This window comes from Amphiprion ocellaris, chromosome 5, assembly GCF_022539595.1.
Source record: "Amphiprion ocellaris isolate individual 3 ecotype Okinawa chromosome 5, ASM2253959v1, whole genome shotgun sequence".
Taxonomy (NCBI): Eukaryota; Metazoa; Chordata; class Actinopteri; family Pomacentridae; genus Amphiprion; species Amphiprion ocellaris.
The window spans coordinates 8950799-8970379 of NC_072770.1; the positions used below are offsets into that span (position 1 = coordinate 8950799).

The 19581-nt window shown below is 42.1% G+C and overlaps 1 protein-coding gene across 3 annotated transcripts in view; it reads left to right on the plus strand.

Annotated features, from left to right (window-relative positions):
* ripor3 (RIPOR family member 3) overlaps positions 1-19581 on the plus strand; it is a 100881-nt gene that overhangs the window by 45684 nt on the left and 35616 nt on the right. For all 3 annotated transcript variants that reach the window (XM_055010637.1, XM_055010635.1, XM_055010636.1), the window contains 6 exons: positions 1585-1683; positions 17240-17395; positions 18224-18302; positions 18390-18413; positions 18553-18606; positions 19211-19360. In XM_055010637.1, coding sequence (XP_054866612.1) covers positions 1586-1683; positions 17240-17395; positions 18224-18302; positions 18390-18413; positions 18553-18606; positions 19211-19360 — 561 coding nt within the window. In that variant the 5' untranslated portion in view covers position 1585. The remainder of the gene's footprint in view (positions 1-1584; positions 1684-17239; positions 17396-18223; positions 18303-18389; positions 18414-18552; positions 18607-19210; positions 19361-19581) is intronic.

Sequence of the window (19581 nt, forward strand, 5' to 3'; positions counted from 1 at the left end):
ATTTCACTAACTGTGGGACTTCTGGTTGCATCTGTATTGAATTAGGTGAGTCACTTTGGACTTGAAAAGAGCTGATTCCTGTATAACCTAACAGAGTTTGAGCTGTTTCACAAAGAAAATTGGGGTAAAAATGCCGCATCCAGATGTTCAGACTGATTAAGAACCAACACAGGCTCAATGCTGGAACTGCAGCCAAAGGTGTACCGACTAAATATGACTGCAATGAATACTTATGCAATCACTTATTTCACATTTTTTATTTATAATGAATTTACGCTTCCAAATGGGGGTGAGTAGACGGTTTGTAGACACCGTAATAACTGTTTTGGATATCAGTGATTCAGATGAATGTTCAGTGTTTGAGGAATCTGAAGTATACCTTAACCTGAAATAGTAAAAATAAAAGTTGATGGGAGGGTTTCACTGGAATGTCGGCATGCGGAGGTTAAATAATTGTCAGAAATAAATTAAGTGAATATATTGTTGATGTGGGTTTTTTATGAAATTGGGATCCAGTTTTTTGTTTGAGGGGGACTTGGAATTCATTGATACCTTACTGCAGTTATTGCTGTCAGACTAGATTATATGTGTGGAGTATCTGGAGGCACATAAGGATGGATCTCCCAAAAGTTGTAAACCTCCTTGAGGGTGAAACATGAGTATCTGTACCCAGTATCATGGTAATCCATCTCATAGTTGATGAAAAAGGGGATCCTCATGAGGGAGAAAACAAAACTCTGAGGGAACCATGGGCATCAAAAGTCATGCATTTCTTCCAATACTTTCTGAGATGTTGAAGTCTGACTTGAAATAGTGCACTAGCCAACAGACTGGCATGGCAACCCTTAGATGCTGTCGTGGCTAAAAGTCTGCTGCTCTGCCATCACATGCTGTAAAGTCACATAGTAAACATATAACCGGCTTCCATCTGCATACCAGTTTTCTGTGCATATTTGTGGCTTCGTGTCAAGATGTTTCTCCGCTAATGTGTCCCAGAGATGTTTCCTGTTTTGGATGGCCCCGACGTTAAGGATGGTCTGGTTGATTTAAGCATTTGCGTGAGCGCCTGTGTAAATAGATAACAAGGTGAAAACAGACAGCGACCAGAAACAAGTGATAAAAACAGCTCAGGTGGTGTGTTTGTTTCAGTTTTACATCCTTGGCGTTGACGACCAGTTTTTTACTTACATGAAAAACAGATGCTTTCTCATAAAACTGTTTCGTTTGGATCACAGAGGTCTGGCAAAGAGTTTGTTCTAAAAAAATACGATCTCTGGACATCTTGAGACAGTCATGTGAACCCGGTTTACAGCTGAGAACACTGGTTTGAGCACAAAGACATTGGGAGTATCTTCATTTTATTGGTTTGAAATTGGTGCGGTCGAATTTCTCATGAAAGTCTGGCAGCTCAACCATCCACTGACAGATTTCTTGAAATGTAGCATCATTTTCTGTCACTGAGCCGATGTGGACAGTTTGGCTGCATGAGGATAATTTGGACTTAATAGGAGATGGGACGGTTTAACAGATGAGGACTTTTTCAGTTTGCTTGCATGACTGAACTCTATCTCTGTGGGTCTGCAGAATGTCGGTGAAGCTGCGATTCGACTCCCCTTCAGATGGCGGTTTGGTCCACAGGAGCAGATCCTTCACCGGGTTCAGCTCTCTGACGGGTCGACGACGGTGAGTCACACCAATAAGAACCTTTCAATCTTAAAGAAACAACATCACAACTATAATCTTTGAATTTTAGTCACCATCTCCTGCACAGGAAACCAAAAATTTCTGCTTTAGATTGACTGGGCTGGTTATACAAGCAGGGTGTGGTGGCTTTAGGAGATGGCTAAACAAATTAAAGCTAACCGCAGAGCTTTAAAGGCAAGTCATCCGTTTATGCAGTTAGAATTAACACAGTTTGTTTTTAATTATTAGAAGGATGAAGAAGACCTTTGGGGAAATGCTCCTTTATTTCTCAGCTGTCTGGAAGGGGTGTGGCCGACTGCGTTTGATTGACAGTTGGCAGAGAACAAAAGATGAGTCAGGAAACTTGTGCTGTAGCTGCATATCATGAGCAGAGAGAATGTACTTTGGTGGTATTAAGGACAAAAGACTGACTGAGGAGACATTTACAGAGATGCTGTTTAATGGCCTGCAGCTATTAACTTTAACACTGTCGCTCGTTCAACCAGCACTTTCATGGTTTTGCCATACTTTTACCAGCTTTGTGACAAAAAATTCACTCAAAATCATAAAATTTATAACATGCAGCAACAGTAATGTTGTCTACATTCTTGCATGTCCCAAATGTAACATCCAGCATGCAGAAAATAAAGTAGACAGCTTAGATGAACATGAAATTGCAATCCGCCACGCTGATTCTAATTCAGCTGCTGCAGGACATTTTGCAGATGGTGATTATTCTGTTTTAGATTTGGCCTTAAGCGGCGTTGACATGATGTAATGTGGATCAAACTTTACTCCAATGTGAATGCAAATATGTCTTTTATCTTAAAATATTAAAGCTTGGTGGCTTAAATGAAGAATGAATTAGATATGAACGGATATACACTACCATTCAAAAGTTTGGGGTCACTTAGAAATGTCCTTATTTTTGAAAGAAAAACTGTTTTTTTCAATGAAGATAGTGTGAAATTAATCAGAAATCCAGTCTAGACATTGTTAATGTGATAAATGACTATTCTAGCTGGAAACGGATGATTTTTAATGGAATATCTACATCAGGGGCATCAAACTCACTTTAGTTCAGGGGCCAAATTCAGCCCAATTTGATCTCAAGTGGGCCGGACCAGTAAAATCAGAGCATAATAACCTAAAAATCACCACAATTCCAGTTTTTTTCATTTGTTTTAGTGCAAAAAAATATTTTCTGAAAGTATTCACATCTTTTTACAAAACATTATGAACAAACTGAAATTTGTCAGGGAAAATAAATTAAATTTCATCAATATTATGCCTCAGTTTATCATTTACAAGTTACAACTTACAGTTCACAGTGTATCTAAAAGGTACAAAACATTTAGTCACAGGTATCTGGAAGTGAACGAGATAGTATTTTATTTTTAAAAAGATAAAAAATGACAAAAACAAGACAAAATATTACAAATATGAGACAAAACGACAAAAGCGGGAAACAAAATAACAAAAAATGAGACAAACGATACAAAAAGAGACAAAAAAGCTCCAAACTGACAAAAAAATGAATGAATGTCACAAACGAGACAAAAAATGACAACAGCGTGAAAAAAACGACAAAAATGCTACACAAACCAATGAATAAAGCAAAACACAAAACAAAAATAACACGAAAAACACAAGCGAGACAAAAAGAAAACAAAGCCACAAAAATGTGAGACAAATGACAAAAGTCAGACAAAAAAGACCAAAAACAACAAATACAGGAGAAAATATTACATAAATGAAACAAAAAATGACAGAACAATGAGCAATCTAGTATTTTACTTGATCAAAACAACTTTTCATGGTCTAGGAATTATTTGAAATTAATAGTTTACAAATTTACAAATTGTAGTTAATTTCTTCTCTGTAATCTCTAACTTTTACAAAGTCATCCCGTGGGCCGGACTGGACCCTCTGGCGGGCTGCATGTTTGACACCCCTGATCTACATAGGACTACAGAGGAGCATTTCCAGCAACCATCAGTCCTGTGTTCTAATGCTACGTTATGTTTGCTAATGGTGTTGAAAGGCTAATTGATGATCAGAAAACACTTGTGCAATTATGTTAGCACATGAATAAAAGTGTGAGTTTTCATGGAAAACATGAAATTGTCTGGGTGACCCCAAACTTTTGAACAGTAGTGTATATAGACAATATGATCCATTGTCAGTGTAGGAGCTAACATTAACATGTGTACCTATATTATATTAGTATGTGAGGATGATTTAGTGCTTCATGGTTGTCTAATCCAAGCCAACACTACTGACATGCTCCAGCAGAGTAACCCACATATACAGTCACTCACCATGGATGCTTTATTCTGCACTTTTGTTTTCACTGCCTCTACAGCCCTGTAATGTATATGAAAAGTATTTAAATCTAGACTTCAGATTGAATTTTTTTCTTTGTGCTGCACACTAGTCCTCCTTCACTTCATGTAACAACTGATTTTGTTAAAAGATCATGCCTTACCAGTTAGGTGGCTTAACAACACTCTCTACTGTCATCTGAATGAAAAAAATATTCTGTCTGCTGCACGATGAAAAAGATTTTCATCCTTGGTCCCAAGTTGTAGCAACACTTAAATTATATTCAGAAAAATAATATTCATTTTCAGGCTGCATAGTGTCTTGGTGGTTAGCACTTTTGCCTAGCAGCTAGAAGATCCCCGGTTTGCATCCTGGCCTTCCCAGGATCTTTCTGCATGGAGTTTGCATGTTCTCCCTGTGCATGTGTGGTTTTTCTCCAAGTTCTCCAGCTTCCTCCCACAGTCCAAAAACATACTGAGGTTAATTGGTAACTCTAAATTGTCCGTAGGTGTGAATGTGTGTGATTGTTTGTCTCTATGTGTAGCTCTGTGATAGACTGGTGACCTGTCCAGGGCGTCTCCTGCCTTCACCCTAAGTCAGCTGGGATAGACTCCAGCCCCCCACGATCCTAATGAGGACTAAGCCGTGTATGGATGGATGGATGGATGGAATCTTCATTTTCATGTCAACAAATAACACATACATTTTAATGTTTAGCATCATTGTTCTATGCAACAGCTGTTCAACAGACCTAGAAAATTCCCTGAACATCAGTAATAGATGCTAATAATTTCAATTCAATTCAATTCAATTCAATTCAATTCAATTCAATTCAATTCAATTTTATTTATATAGCGCCAATTACAGTCAGATTGTCTCGAGACGCTTTACAGAACCCAATGTAGCCATCCCATAATAGACCACTTTTCAAGACACTGAAAGTGCTTCAGGCTACAAAAAGTCTTAAGATGTTGAATATAATCGCTACAATTCACTTTGAGTTTGCAGTAATCTGTGAATGTAGTAGACAGATGAAAAATGCAGATAAATATAAATGAAACATGAACGTTGTTAAGTTCACGTATATGTTGTCAACCAACATTTATTTGAATTTGAAAACTTTGCTTATTGTGTGAAATGTTGCAAGATTTTTTTTTTTTTTAATTGTATCCCACCACTGATATTTAGTGCAGTGGTGTTCTTTAGTTCTCACAGATCAATTCAGTTCAATTCAATTCAATTTTATTTATATAGCGCCAATTACAGTCAAATTGTCTCGAGACGCTTTACAGAACCCATATGCCTGACCCCCAGAGCAAGCCAAAAGGCGACAGTGGCAAGGAAAACACCCTTTTAACAGGGAAAAAAACCTCGAGCAGAACCCGGCTCTAATGTGGGGGGACCCATCTGCCTGCTGGCCGGGTGGGTTGAGAGGGACAGAAGAAGTAGAGAGGTAGAGATAGAGGGATGGGGGTAGAGATAGAGGGGTAGAGGTAGAGAGGTGGGGGGTGGGACACAAGGACCATAAAACACAGCCACACATCTGAAGCATCCAGCATCCAGCTCTGGGACCAGGGACACTCGGAGAAAGGACACAGAAAGAAACAGAGTGAATGTAATGCAATAATGGTATATATAGTAAATACATAGGTAGTTAGAGAAGGGCTCAGTGCATCAAGAGAGGTTCCCCAGCAGCCTAGGCCTATAGCAGCATAACTAGGGGCAAACTAAAGGGACATCAAGAGGGGAAGTCAGTTGTGCAAATGAAAACACCAGCTCACCCCGTCAGGGTCCCCCAGTCAGCCCTAACTATAAGCTTTGTCAAAAAGGAAGGTTTTAAGCCTGGTCTTAAAAATAGAGAGGGTGTCCGCCTCCCGAACCCAAGCTGGGAGCTGGTTCCACAGGAGAGGCACCTGATAACTGAAGGCTCTGCCTCCCATTCTACTTTTAGAGATTCTAGGAACAACAAGTAAGCCTGCAGTCTGAGAGCGAAGAGTTCTGCTAGGATAATATGGTACACTAGACTAATACACGTCGACCTATTGCAGACGGTCACATTTCCCATCATATCGAGACAGAAAAACATGCAGGGCTCATGTGGATGCTTCTAAAAGGCTGCCTGACTTTAGCTTTAACAAAGCAGCTGTTTAGAGATTACCCTGTAGCACTGCATTAATGCGGTTATTCCTGCAGGGAACTCGAGCACAGTGGGCGGACATAGCACAAGACTTCTGGAGAAATTAGAATTTCCTACTGTGTTTATGCTTTATTGAAGTGAAAAAACATACACTATATTGCCAAAAGTATTCGCTCACCCATCCAAATAATCAGAATCAGGTGTTCCAATCACTTCCATGGCCACAGGTGTATAAAATCAAGCACCTAGGCATGCAGACTGCTTTTACAAACATTTGTGAAAGAATGGGTCGCTCTCAGGAGCTCAGTGAATTCCAGCGTGGAACTGTGATAGGATGCCACCTGTGCAACAAATCCAGTCGTGACATTTCCTCGTTCCTAAATATTCCACAGTCAACTGTCAGCTGTATTATAAGAAAGTGGAAGTGTGTGGGAACGACAGCAACTCAGCCACCAAGTGGTAGGCCACGTAAACTGACGGAGGGGGGTCAGCGGATGCTGAGGCGTATAGTGCCAAGAGGTGGCCAACTTTCTGCAGAGTCAATCGCTCCAGACCTTCAAACTTCATGTGGCCTTCAGCTTAGCTCAAGAACAGTGCTTCAGCAGAGAGCTTCATGGAATGGGTTTCCATGGCTGAGCAGCTGCATCCAATCCATACATCACCAAGTGCAATGCAAAGCGTGGGATGCAGTGGTGTAAAGCACGCCACCACTGGACTCTAGAGCAGTGGAGATGTGTTCTCTGGAGTGACCAATCACGCTTCTCCATCTGGCAATCTGATAGACGAGTCTGGGTTTGGCGGTTGCCAGGAGAACGATACTTGTCGGACTGCATTGTACCAAGTGTAAAGTTTGGTGGAGGGGGGATTATGGTGTGGGGTTGTTTTTCAGGAGCTGGGCTTGGCTCCTTAGTTCCAGTGAAAGGAACTCTGAATGCTTCAGCATACCAAGACATTTTGGACAATTCCATGCTCCCAACTTTGTGGGAACAGTTTGGAGCTGGCCCCTTCCTCTTCCAACATGACTGTGCACCAGTGCACAAAGCAAGGTTCATAAAGACATGGATGACAGAGTCTGGTGTAGATGAACTTGACTGGCCTGCACAGAGTCCTGACTTCAACCCGACAGAACACCTTTGGGATGAATTAGAGCGGAGACTGAGAGCCAGGCCTTCTGGTCCAACATCAGTGTGTGACCTCACAAATGCGCTTCTGGAAGAATGGTCAAAAATTCCCATAAACACACTCCTAAACCTTGTGGACAGCCTTCCCAGAAGAGTTGAAGCTGTTATAGCTGCAAAGGGTGGACCGACGTCATAATGAACCCTATGGATTAGGAATGGGATGTCACTTACGTTCATATAAAACAAGATGGCGCTGATTGAGCGGCAGCCAGTTGCAGCAGCTCTGACCCTTCGTTTTGTTTATAGCGACTTTTTTCGCACTTTTAGCTTTCCTCTGCTGTTTTCTTTTCTACAGTCACCGCTCCGGCAAACGCCCATTCCTTGGTGTTAAGCTGGTGAGACTGCTGCTGTGTTTTTTACTGTTTTCTGGACTCTTAAATACCGCATCGGCAAACACTCTCGGTCGTAGCCCAGCTGTTGTTTACACAAGGGAGCAGCTGTTGGCGCTTAGCCAAGCTAGGCTACATCCCGAAGCGCGATCGGAGATCCCCGCCGAACTATGGAGGAGGAGGAGGGGATGCAGAGCCGGAGTGAAACGCCGTGAAAGGAGACGACGGTACAAACCATGCCTTCCATCAGTTATCACTGGAAACGTGAGGTCTCTCCTAAATAAAGCTTGTTTTATGCTTGCCGCGTCCGCGAGTTCCGTGCGGCTCCGTGCGGAAAAATTACGTCATTTTCGCACCCACGCCCCCTCGAGCGGCCTTTCCGTGCGGAAAATTTCCGCTCCGCGCACCTCCACATTTTTCTAACCAACGCGGACGGAGCCGCACGGAAAAACATGGCGGAGGGCCAGGACCTACTCGTAGCTGAAGTCTAGAAATACGTGAACTTATATGATTCATCACACAGAGATCACCGTGGTAACCGGGTTATGAAGTATTCATGGTGTGAAATTAAAACTAACTGCTGAAATGCTTTTATTCGGTAAAATGCCGTGTTGTAAGTGGTGTAAACCATGGCAAACTTCTTCTTCTCTAGTTTAGTACCAGAGTAGACCAGGTAGACGTGTGTTTGAGCTACACTGCCCCCTGCAGTTTGGAAGCAGACTTCTTCTTCTCTAGTTTATTACTAGAGTAGACCACGTAGACGTGTGTTTGCGATGGAATATACTTTCCGCACAAACGAGCCGCGCGGAAATCGGCCGCACGGAAATCCGTGCGAGAGAACGTGTGTGCATTTATACTCCAAAACTGCTCCAAAACTGCAAGGGGGAGTGTATCTCAAACACACGTCTACCTGGTCTACTCTAGTAATAAACTAGAGAAGAAGAAGTTTGCCATTGTTTACACCACTTACAACATGGCATTTTACTGAATAAAAGCATTTCAGCAGTTAGTTTTATTTCACACCATGAATAGTTCATAACCTGGTTACCACAGTGATCTCTGTGTGATGAATCGTATAAGTTCACGTAATTCTAGACTTCAGCTATGAGTATGTCCTGGCCCTCCGCCATGTTTTTCCGTGCGGCTCCGTCCGCGTTGGTTAGAAAAATGTGGAGGTGCGCGGAGCGGAAATTTTCCGCACGGAAAGGCCGCTCAAGGGGGCGTGGGTGCGAAAATGACGTAATTTTTCCGCACGGAGCCGCACGGACCTCGCGGACGCGGCAAGCATAAAGGCTGGAATATACTTTCCACACGAACGAGCCGCACGGAAATCAGCCGCACGGAAATCCCTGCGAGAGAACGTGTGTGCATTTATACTCCGTGCACGTCTGCTCCAAAACTGCAGGGGGCAGCGTATCGCAAACACATGTCTACATGGTCTACTCTAGTAATAAACTAGAGAAGAAGAAGTCTGCTTCCAAACTGCAGGGGGCAGTGTAGCTCAAACACACGTCTACCTGGTCTACTCTGGTGCTAAACTAGAGAAGAAGAAGTTTGCCATTGTTTACACCACTTACAACACAGCATTTTACCGAATAAAAGCATTTCAGCAGTTATTTTTATTTCACACCATGAATAGTTCATAACCCGGTTACCACGGTGATCTCTGTGAGATGAATTGTATAAGTTCACGTATTTCTAGACTTCAGCTACGAGTAGGTCGTGGCCCTCCGCCATGTTTTTCCGTGCGGCTCCGTCCGCGTTGGTTAGAAAAATGTGGAGGTGCGCGGAGCGGAAATTTTCCGCACGGAAAGGCCGCTGGAGGGAGCGTGGGCGCGAAAATGACGTAATTTTTCCGCACGGAGCCGCACGGACCTCGCGGACGCGGAAAGCATAAAACAAGCTTTAAACGACGGATGAGCTAGCGGCGCTAACGCGGCTACAGCGGGAGTACCGGGAGTGCAGTCTACTTCACTTCAAGGAGACCTGGCTGAACGAGCTAACCCCGGACTCACTGGTGCAGCTCGACGGGTTTCACCTGATCAGAGCGGACAGAGACATGAGGGAGAGTGGTAAGAAGAAAGGCGGGGGAGTAGCGATGTTTGGAAACAAGTGGTGTAACCCTGGGAACATTTATGTCAAGGAGCAGCGGTGTACCAGGGACATTGAGCTGCTAGCTGTTAGCATCCGACCGTACTACCTGCCGAGGGAGTTTTCACGTTATTGTAGTAACGGTGTACATCCCTCCCTCATCCAACGCCAACTCAGCCTGTGAGCTCCTCCACAGTGTGGTTTCACGGTTACAGACAGCGCACCCTCAAGCCTTCTTCCTCATTACCGGGGATTTTAACTATGCTTCCCTGGCTGCCACTCTCCCCACCTTCCATCAGTTCGTGGACTGCCCCACCAGGGACAACAAAACTCTGGCTCTGCTCTATACAAACACAGCAGAGGCCTACAGTTGCTCCCCCCTCCCCTCGCTTGGCTGCTCAGACCACAACCTGGTCCATCTGCTCCCTGCTTAGACACCCTTGGTGAAAAAACAACCCCCAACCAAAAAGTGAGTGCAGCAGTGGTCTGAGGAGGCCAGTGAGGCACTCCAAGACTGTTTTACCACCACAGACTGGGAGGTGCTCTGTGGGCCACATGGACAGGACATTGACAGTTTAACGGACTGCATCACAGAATACATAAACTTCTGTGTAGAAACCACCGTACCCACTAGGAGGGTACGGTGTTTCTCAAACAATAAGCCATGGGTGACTCCTGAGCTGAGAGCCTTGCTGCTGGAGAAAAGGAGGGCCTTCAAGTCTGGTGACAGAGAAGACCTGAGGAGGGTACAGAGGAACCTTAAAAGAAAGATCAGGGAGTGCAAGGCCTGCTACAGGAGGAAAATGGAGGATCAGCTGCAGAACAACAACACAAGAGAGGTCTGGAGAGGACTCCAGACCATATCAGGGCAGGGCAAGGGCAAAAAGGGGGAGCCTGAACCTGGGGACAGAGACTGGGCCAACCAGTTAAACCTGTTTTTCAACAGGTTTGATACTGGTCTCATCCCCTCCCCCTCCAGCCTGAGCCTTGTCCAGCCGGCCTCCAGCTCCTGCTGCCTGCTAGCTCCCTCCCCCTAACCTCCTTCACCTCCACCATCTCTGGGGCTCTTCTCTCTCCCTCCATCTCCACCTCCTCCCCCTCTCTTCACACCAACAGTGGATCAGGTGAGAATTGCAGTTCAGGAAGACCAGAGCCAGGAAAGCCACGGGTCCTGATGGCATCAGCTACAGACTCTTCAGGGACTGTGCAGACCAGCTCTGTCAGGTGGTCTGCTACATCTTCAACCTAAGCCTGAGACTGGAAAGAGTTCCTGCCATGTGAAAGACTTCTTGTGTGGTTCCGGTCCCAAAGACCTAGTGCCCCAAGGAGCCCAACCACTACAGACCTGTGGCCTTAACCTCTCACCTGATGAAGGCACTGGAGAGGATCATCCTGAACCATCTTCGCCCCCTGGTGAGTCCAAACATGGATCCCCTGCAGTTTGCGTACCAGCCAGGGATTGGAACGGACGACGCCATCCTCTACCTGCTGCAGAGATCTCTGTCTCACCTGGAGGACACTAGAAACACCGTGAGGATGACGTTCTTCGACTTCTCCAGTGCCTTCAATACAATCCAACCCTTACTGCTGAGGGTGAAGATGGAGAGAGCGGGGGTCAGTGACCAGCTTGCTGCATGGACCATGGACTACCTCACAGACAGACCGCAGTATGTGAGGCTACAGGACTGTGCGTCTGATGTGGTGGTCTGCAACACAGGAACCCCCCCAGGGTACAGCACTCTCACCTTTCTTTTTCACCCTCTATACATCGGACTTCTGCTACCCCACAGACAGTTGTCACCTCCAGAAGTTCTCCGATGACACTGCCATCATAGGATGCGTGTCAGAGGGAAACAACTGTAAGTACAGGAAGGTCATCATGGACTTTGTCTACTGGTGTGAGCAGAACCACCTCCAAATGAACGCCAGCAAGACAAAGGAGATGGTGATCGATTTACACAGGAAACCCTCAAACACTCCACCACTAAACATCCAAGGACTTGGCATTGAGAGAGTGAGGACCTACAAGTACCTGGGTGTTCACCTAAATAACAAACTGGACTAGACAGATAACACTGACTCTCTGTATAAGAAGGTTCAGTGTCGTCTATACCTGCTGAGGAGACTCGCATCATTTGGTGTGAGCAGGCCACTGCTGAAGACCTTTTATGACACTGTGGTGGCATCCATGGTCTTCTATGCAGTGGTGTGCTGGGGAGGGGGATGCTCTGAGCGTGATAAGAACAGACTAAACAGACTGATTAAAAGAGCAGCTCAGTCTATGGCTGATCCCTGGACTCCATGGAGGTGGTGGGAGATAGGAGGGCTCTGGCCAAACTGTCATCAGAAACACCTCCCACCCTCTGTATCAGACTGTGAACTCCTTAAGAAGCGCCTTCAGCAACAGACTGGTACACCCTAGGTGTAAGAAGGAACGTTTCCGCAGGCCGTTTATTCCAGCATCTGTTAGATTGTACAATGCTGCACTATAAACTCCACTGTGTACTGTTTACTGCTGCACTTTTTTTTCTTCCCCCATCTTAGACATGCATCCTCCTACTTATGTGCAATAACTGATACCTCATCCTCTTTTATATAATCTTCTACATGATATTTATAAGAAAAAAAATCATCTGTATATAATGTTTTTTCTGCAGTTTTTGCAGTTTCTTTTTCTTATCTATTCCTGCACTGCCTTTATACTTTTTCTTTGGAACTGCTGTAATGGTGAACTTTCCCCACTGTGGGATCAATAAAGTTTATCCTTATCCTTATATGCGAGTCAAGGCAGGTGAGCGAATACTTTTGGCAATATAGTGTATAAGCTCCTCTAAAGTCCCCCAGTAACTACTTCATTTACAACTATTTTACTGATGAATTAGAAAAGGTTTGGATGATGGAGAATCTCCACTTTATACCACTTGCTTTACCGGCCTACGTGCAGCTGTCGTGATTGCACTGCATGTGCAATTTTGGGAACCTGAGTGAATGACAAAATTTATGTCATGCTTACCTTTGTAGGTAAGCTTTCTGCTGAATATACAGCCTTTACATGACCACCAACCCCTTGAATCTCATTATGCTGCTCTTTTAAAGTGGAAAAACATCTTTTGACATGAAATGTTGATGTAACTGGCATAGAAAGCCAAAGACACTATATATAGCCCTGTGACGTCAATGACTTTGACTAAACGGTACTTTTTGATGCCCTTGGAATGAGAATAATTTGGCAGATTAGTGGTCTTTAAACATGCTGGTTTCCTGAATTTGTTACCTTTAGAATAGTCTGACTCACTGGATTTAGACTTTGGGTACAAATCTTCGTTACAGGAAACAACAACAACCTCCAAACAGCAGACTGCATGCTGAAATTTTAGATTTGGATGGTGCAAAAATGCAGGCCTGCTTGGGTTTTCAATTAAATAACCATTTTATTGACAGTGTTTGCCTCCTTGTGTGCAAATATTCCCCAGAAGTAGTGCCCCCGGTTGTTATTCTGCAGGGGCACCATTGCTGCATCCTGGGCTTAGCAACACCCAAGACGATTGTAGTTGGTTTAAAGAAATGCAAACAAGCCAAACCTTTTTCCCCCATTGTAGAAGGATAATGACACAGTGTTATGGATGGTTTTGCTCGACCTTTAGTATAATTCAAACCAGCTGTTTCCAGTCTTTCTCTAAAGCTGAAGTGACCAAGCTACATATTTATCATGCAGACAAAAGAGTTGCATCAATCATCTCAAACTACGGGCTCAAAATCTAATGTATTCCCCAGCCGCCTCACTTTTCTGCAATTTTTACTTGCATACAGTGTATAAGATGCATTTTTAATGAGTGTAGTTTAAAAAAAGGTTTCTCTAGACTGAATATAGTGTCTGCGCTGAGTTTTTGGCAGCTGTTTATGACTCCCGTGGCTCATTCATGTCACTAAAAGTTGTGCACATTGTTTTGACAGTCACAGCTTTTGTCTACATCCACTTCACCCCTGACAACATTCTTGCAATTCACGCAACAAGTATTTTAATTCACTCGAGACTAAACCATTTCAAAGCCTTAAACTACTGCTGTCTAAACCAACAAAAGAAAAAAAAGCTTGTTAGGTGACAAATGTCTGAGGAATTATTTCCCAGAGGAGCCATAACTGTCGGGATGAATGACAGGAGGCAGAAAATAAAGCTCAGCGAAATTACAAGAAACTGCAACCAGATTCAGGCCACATGGTTGACGGTAATAAATCCTCCCTCTGGGGATGTTGTTTTTTTCATACAGCGAAACAATAAATAAAAGAAAATTGAAACTGTCTCGTGTTGTGTTGAGGGAAATCTTGTCATGCTCAGACTGCTTCTTATCGATGGACAGACAGACAGTGAACGTACCACAGGCTGGAAGATGTTATTTGTGAATGAAGGATAAGAAACAGTCACCCAGTTAGCCTCCGTCAGTCCCACGAGAGAGAGCGAGAGGGAACAAAATGTCACGATATAAAAGGAAAGCCAGCTGGAATCCACTTCCTGAGTGTGTGTGGATGTTTATACTGTACAAACACACAACATAAACATCCCCAAGTTTTTCCATTTTAAACTCAGATGCACACAAGCATGAATAGGCTCTGATCATTCCTGAGCATTTCCTGTCTACCATGAATCGTCATTATGGTGCTTTGATGCAGAAGTGGGTAGAGTAGCCAAAAATTGTACTCAGGTAAGAGTAACATTACTTCAAAAATAATATCACTCAAGTAGAAGTAAAAAGTAGTCATCCAAAAAATTATTCAAGTAAACTATAAAAGTATTTGGTGAAAAGACTACTCAAGTACTGAGAAACTGTTTGATTGTAATGTCCGATTTATTTTTTAGAAATGATGTGATCAGACAAAAATGTAAAATAATGTGCAAATTCTGTTACTTCCAAATAATGAAATAAAAAATAGCAAAAATAAATAACATCTTTACAAAATGAAAAGTGAAGGCACAAGACACAAATTTCCAAATCTCAGTTTTTCACAACATAAAGCTTTTGAAACAAATACCTGCAGTAAAGTAACGTCTTTATGTTTGAACAGTGTAAACTACTTCCATTGACAAGATATACTGTATTTCACTTCCCTCCAAATGGCACAAGCTCAGAAGATAACAATACAACTTGGGCTGGACAGAATATCCCAATATGCGGTTGTCCAAAGCAAGATCAAACGTCTCAAAAACGCCCCCGTTTTTTTCATTCTGTCTGCTACGTATAAAGAATTTGTGCCGCTATGCTGCCACAGTTCGTATGAGGTCATGTGACTGCAGGGCAACATCTGGTGAAACGGAGTCACGTGATTATTGCTGCTTCGTCTGATTGGTGAAACACAGTCATGGGGTAGATCCACTGGGGGCATCTCTCTGGCAAAATAAAGCACATCTAATGTGGTAAATAAAAAAGTAACGAGTCGAGTGTAGCCCAATGTAGCGGAGTAAGAGTAATGTTTTTTCTTCACAAATCTACTCAAGTAAAAGTAAAAAGTATGGCAGAGTAAAACTACTGTCAGAAGTAAGTTACTCAAGTAAATGTAACGGAGTAAATGTAACTCATTACTACCCACCTCTGCTTTGATGTATCATCAATCTTGGGCTCCTTGCATTTAAAATATAATAACAAAAAGTTTTGAATTGTGTTTGTACAATTGGAAATTACAACCCAAATTTGGCAAAGAAGTTACAAAAAAGATGAGTGAGAGATTCACCATTTAGCATCAATATCAGCAAACTCGAAATGAAAGACATCAGTGGGGTGTATGTCTTAAAATATTAAATAATGTGTTTATTTGCAGAGTTTTTATGGAATTAGTTTTATTCCATTTCTTGCACATTTTATTCAGTGACTTCTTGTTGCACATGCTCACAAAGCCAATTAAAAACCCAGTAACTCATATACACAGCAAAGAAATCAGCATTTTCCAGACAAAATCCAGAAGAAATCCATCTTCCCTGATAATAGCAACCAGGATTTCCATTCACATGACAGTTAAACAACCAAGAGAAAACCTCTAACCTGCATGAAATCTCTTCATAATTGATAAGTTTAGGAGATTTACTGTCTAAAGAAACCCGTTGCTCTACTTTCCCTTTTAGACACCCCAAAAGTGTTCTGTTGGATTCAAGTCCGGACAAATATTTGTCAATGTCATGCTCCAGGTCATACTTTCTGTTTTGTTCTTGTGGGATTTAGTTCTTTGGATGGTTCTCATGCTGGAATATTCCTCTTCTTCAATCTTCTACAGACAAGGAGTCATCTTGTCAGCCAGTATTTTGGTTTATTAACAAACATTCATCTATAAGTTTCATCTCCTCAACACCTTTTGCACTCATGCAACCTCATCACACTTCCACCTCCGTGCTTCACTGTCAGAACTATGCATTCACTGTGGTCATCCTGGTGAGCATCACACCAAACATGTTGGACTAAATCTGAGCCCAACTAATTTATCTTCATCTGACCAAAGAATGTTCTCCCAACATTCATCAGGCTTATCTTCATGTTCTTTAGCTAACTTTAATCAAGCAGTTTTGTACCAACAGCAGCTAAAAATAGTTTTCTGAATGCCGTCCACAGAGGTTGATGTTCTGAAGTGTCTGAAAGACACAGTACATCACCCCCATCCTCTCCACCCTCCATTGGCTCCCGGTCCATCATTGCATTGAGCTTAAAATTTTAACATTTATTTTTAAAGTTCTTCATGGCCTTGCTCCATTGTATTTATCTGAGCTTTTAACCATCCACCGCCCAAGCAGAGCCCTCTGGTCGTCCACTCATGGTGCTGGACGTGCCCAGGTCCCGGTGCAAGCAGTGGGTGATCGTTCTTTTGCTGTTGCTGCTCCGAGACTCTGGAACACACTCCCACTGGAGCTTCATGTTATCACCGACCTGTCGCTTTTTAAGTCCAGACTGAAAACCCTTCTATTCAGACATGCCTTTGACTCCAAGACTGTTGTATTTTCATGTTGTCCCAAAATGCCCCATTTAAATGTTACCGATTCATCTGTATTGCGTTTTGGTTTTATGGTGTTATAGTAACCAAATTGTATTGTTTTGTTTTATCATGCTGATGGAAAGCACTTTGGTCTTCTTTTATGTTGTTGTGAAGTGCTCTATAAATAAATTTTGATTGATTGAAAGTAGTTCAGCGTCTGTGGAGTCATTTTAGGAGGACGACCACTGCAGCCATGATTAGTGGAACTATGACTCCTTCTATACCTCCTGATTACTGCTGACTCTGTGGTTCACTGATGTTTAGCTGCTCACTGATCTTCTTGTGTCCTTTCCTATGTTTTTAAAGTCTCACAATTGTATTTTTCTAGTAACTCTTTTCCATGTTGAGCCATGATGCAGACATAGATACCGCCCATACAGCCCAAAACTGAGAAAGTTCTTGAGAGCTGATGTAATTCTGAATCAGTTGATATTAGACCGGGATGTCCTGACTTCTGTTCTACGCTGTGTCTCTGTTTTTAGGCCGCCCTCTGCTCGTAACTCTCTTCGCTCCAAAGCCTCGACCGGAGGTAAATCTCCCAGGATGCACCTCTCCCCCCGCAGAGGTTCAGGAACTATCTGGTCCATGCAGCCGGAGCAGGTCGACAGGGTTTTCCAGGCTCTACGCAAAGGACTCAAGTACGTATAGCATCTTTATATCCAGGTATTCTACTGCAAAATGATGTATAGTAACTGTGATAAAGTAAAAGTAGTGACGTAAAATACATCACTGCAAGTATTATCAGCAAAATTTATCAGAAGTTCTCGTGTACATTCAGCAGAAAATGGCAAAGATGTTGTTTTATTGGTCAGTTGATTGCTGTAGATGCAAGTTTCAAGAGCTTTACGTTCAGTATTTTAGTCCAGTGGTTCCCAATCTAGAGGTTGGGCCCCTAAACAGGGACACAAGATTAATCTGGGGGGTCATGAGCTGATTAAGGAAAATAACACACAAATCTATATGCATTTTTTGCACTTTTCTCTCCTTTTTTGTTCTTCTTTTAAAGGATAATTGTATAATTTTACATCTTTAAGGTGTAAACTATTATTTTAATTGAACCCTTTGACTAGTTTAGACCAATGTCTCCTTGCTTTAACTGCTAATAACTCTTAAAAGCATAACAAGTCTCTCCTCTAGATATTATGTTTTGTAATCAGAAAAAAAAACCCAAAAAGTTTAGGAACCACTGGTTTAATCTTTAAATCATTTGTCATGTATATAACTGGTATCTGTAGCTGTCAAATGAATGTGATGGAGTAAAACATGAGATATTTTCACATAAAGAAACAGAAAATGCACAGCATGGATCTAAAAATTGTGCAGTACTTTTGTAAGTGTATTTGCATTATTACTTTCTACCACCATTTATGTTTAATATTCATGAGCCGACTTTACTCCTCTGGCAGGTAAACTTTTCGTCTGCTTCAAATGTTCTATTTTTTTTACACTGATGTGATTCTCTGCAGTGAGTATCTGGAGGGTCACCAGGCTGAGATGGACTTTTTGTCTTCACAGCAGAGAGAAACCAAAAGGAATTCCAGATTGGTGAGGAGAGAAAGTGCGTGCGTTTCAGTACGATTGCATAAAGTGCAATATACAGTCTGAGTAATGTTGCCTTCTCTCTATTTCCAGGCTTTTCTCTATGACCTGGAGAAGGTAAACTGCATCATTTCCAATCAAACTAAACATATTTAAGAGCTTCAATATGGATCTGTAATGGTAATTTATAAAAAAAAAAAAAAAAAAAAAAGATCATTTAGACACTAAACCTCATCATATTTTTTGTTTTTCACAGGAGATCAGAGCACTGGAGAGATACATACGACGATTAGAATTTCAAATCAGCAAGGTAAAATAGTGCTGTTTTGATTTTTTTTTTTTTTTTTTTTACATGGTTTTTTAAGGTTGAGGAGATGCTGATCCATGAATGTGATTGTTTGCCAAACATCTGAGGAATATTTGGAGATTTCTTTGGTATAGATTTGAGAATTTGAGGAAAAGAATGGTAAAATAAGATTTTGAAATAATCTTAACATGTGGAAGCAGCTTTTCTCAGGTTTGCTAAAAGATGAAGGTTGAACTGTCTGAGAAACACTAAACCGATCTATTTCTTTTATTCCATGTATTTGTCTCAAATGTTTTCAATCATAAGAGGCTTTAATCTGAGTGAGATTGAATAAATGTGTGACCAAAGCATGATTTAGCATCATAGAGCTCCATTGTTATCCAAAAACCATTAAACAACTTCTTTTCTGAACTTTTTTGCTCTACAGACTGATAAAAGGGCTAAAACGTTTGTGTGAGAGTCTTCATTATAACAATATCGGCTTTTATTAGGATGAGTTTGTTGATGTTTTCATATGACTTGATAATAAGAAAAATATTGTAAATCATTGTTATTCTTTAGTTTCATAGAAACATAGAAATAAATGGATATTTTCGTGTCCCTGCAGGTGGAGGAGCTGTACGAGACGTACTGCATCCAATGGAGGTTGTGTCAAGGTGCTGTCAACATGAAAAGAGCTTTTTCTCTGTCGCCGTCCAGCAGAGCGTCCAGAGAAAGTTTACTGGAGCTCGGCCGCAACCACCGACACAGTCTGCAGGTATTTAAACATCATCATTTGTATCTATGTGAAGGTCAGTGTGAGTTTAGATATTATAAATGAGGACTTGTACGCATTTACAGGTCTTTGTACGCATTTACAGGTCTTTGTACGGGTCTTTGTGGTCTTTGTACACATTTACGGGACTTTTTAAACATTCATGAGTCTTTGTACGAGTCTTTGAATGCATTTACAGGTCTTTGTACACATTTACGGGTTTT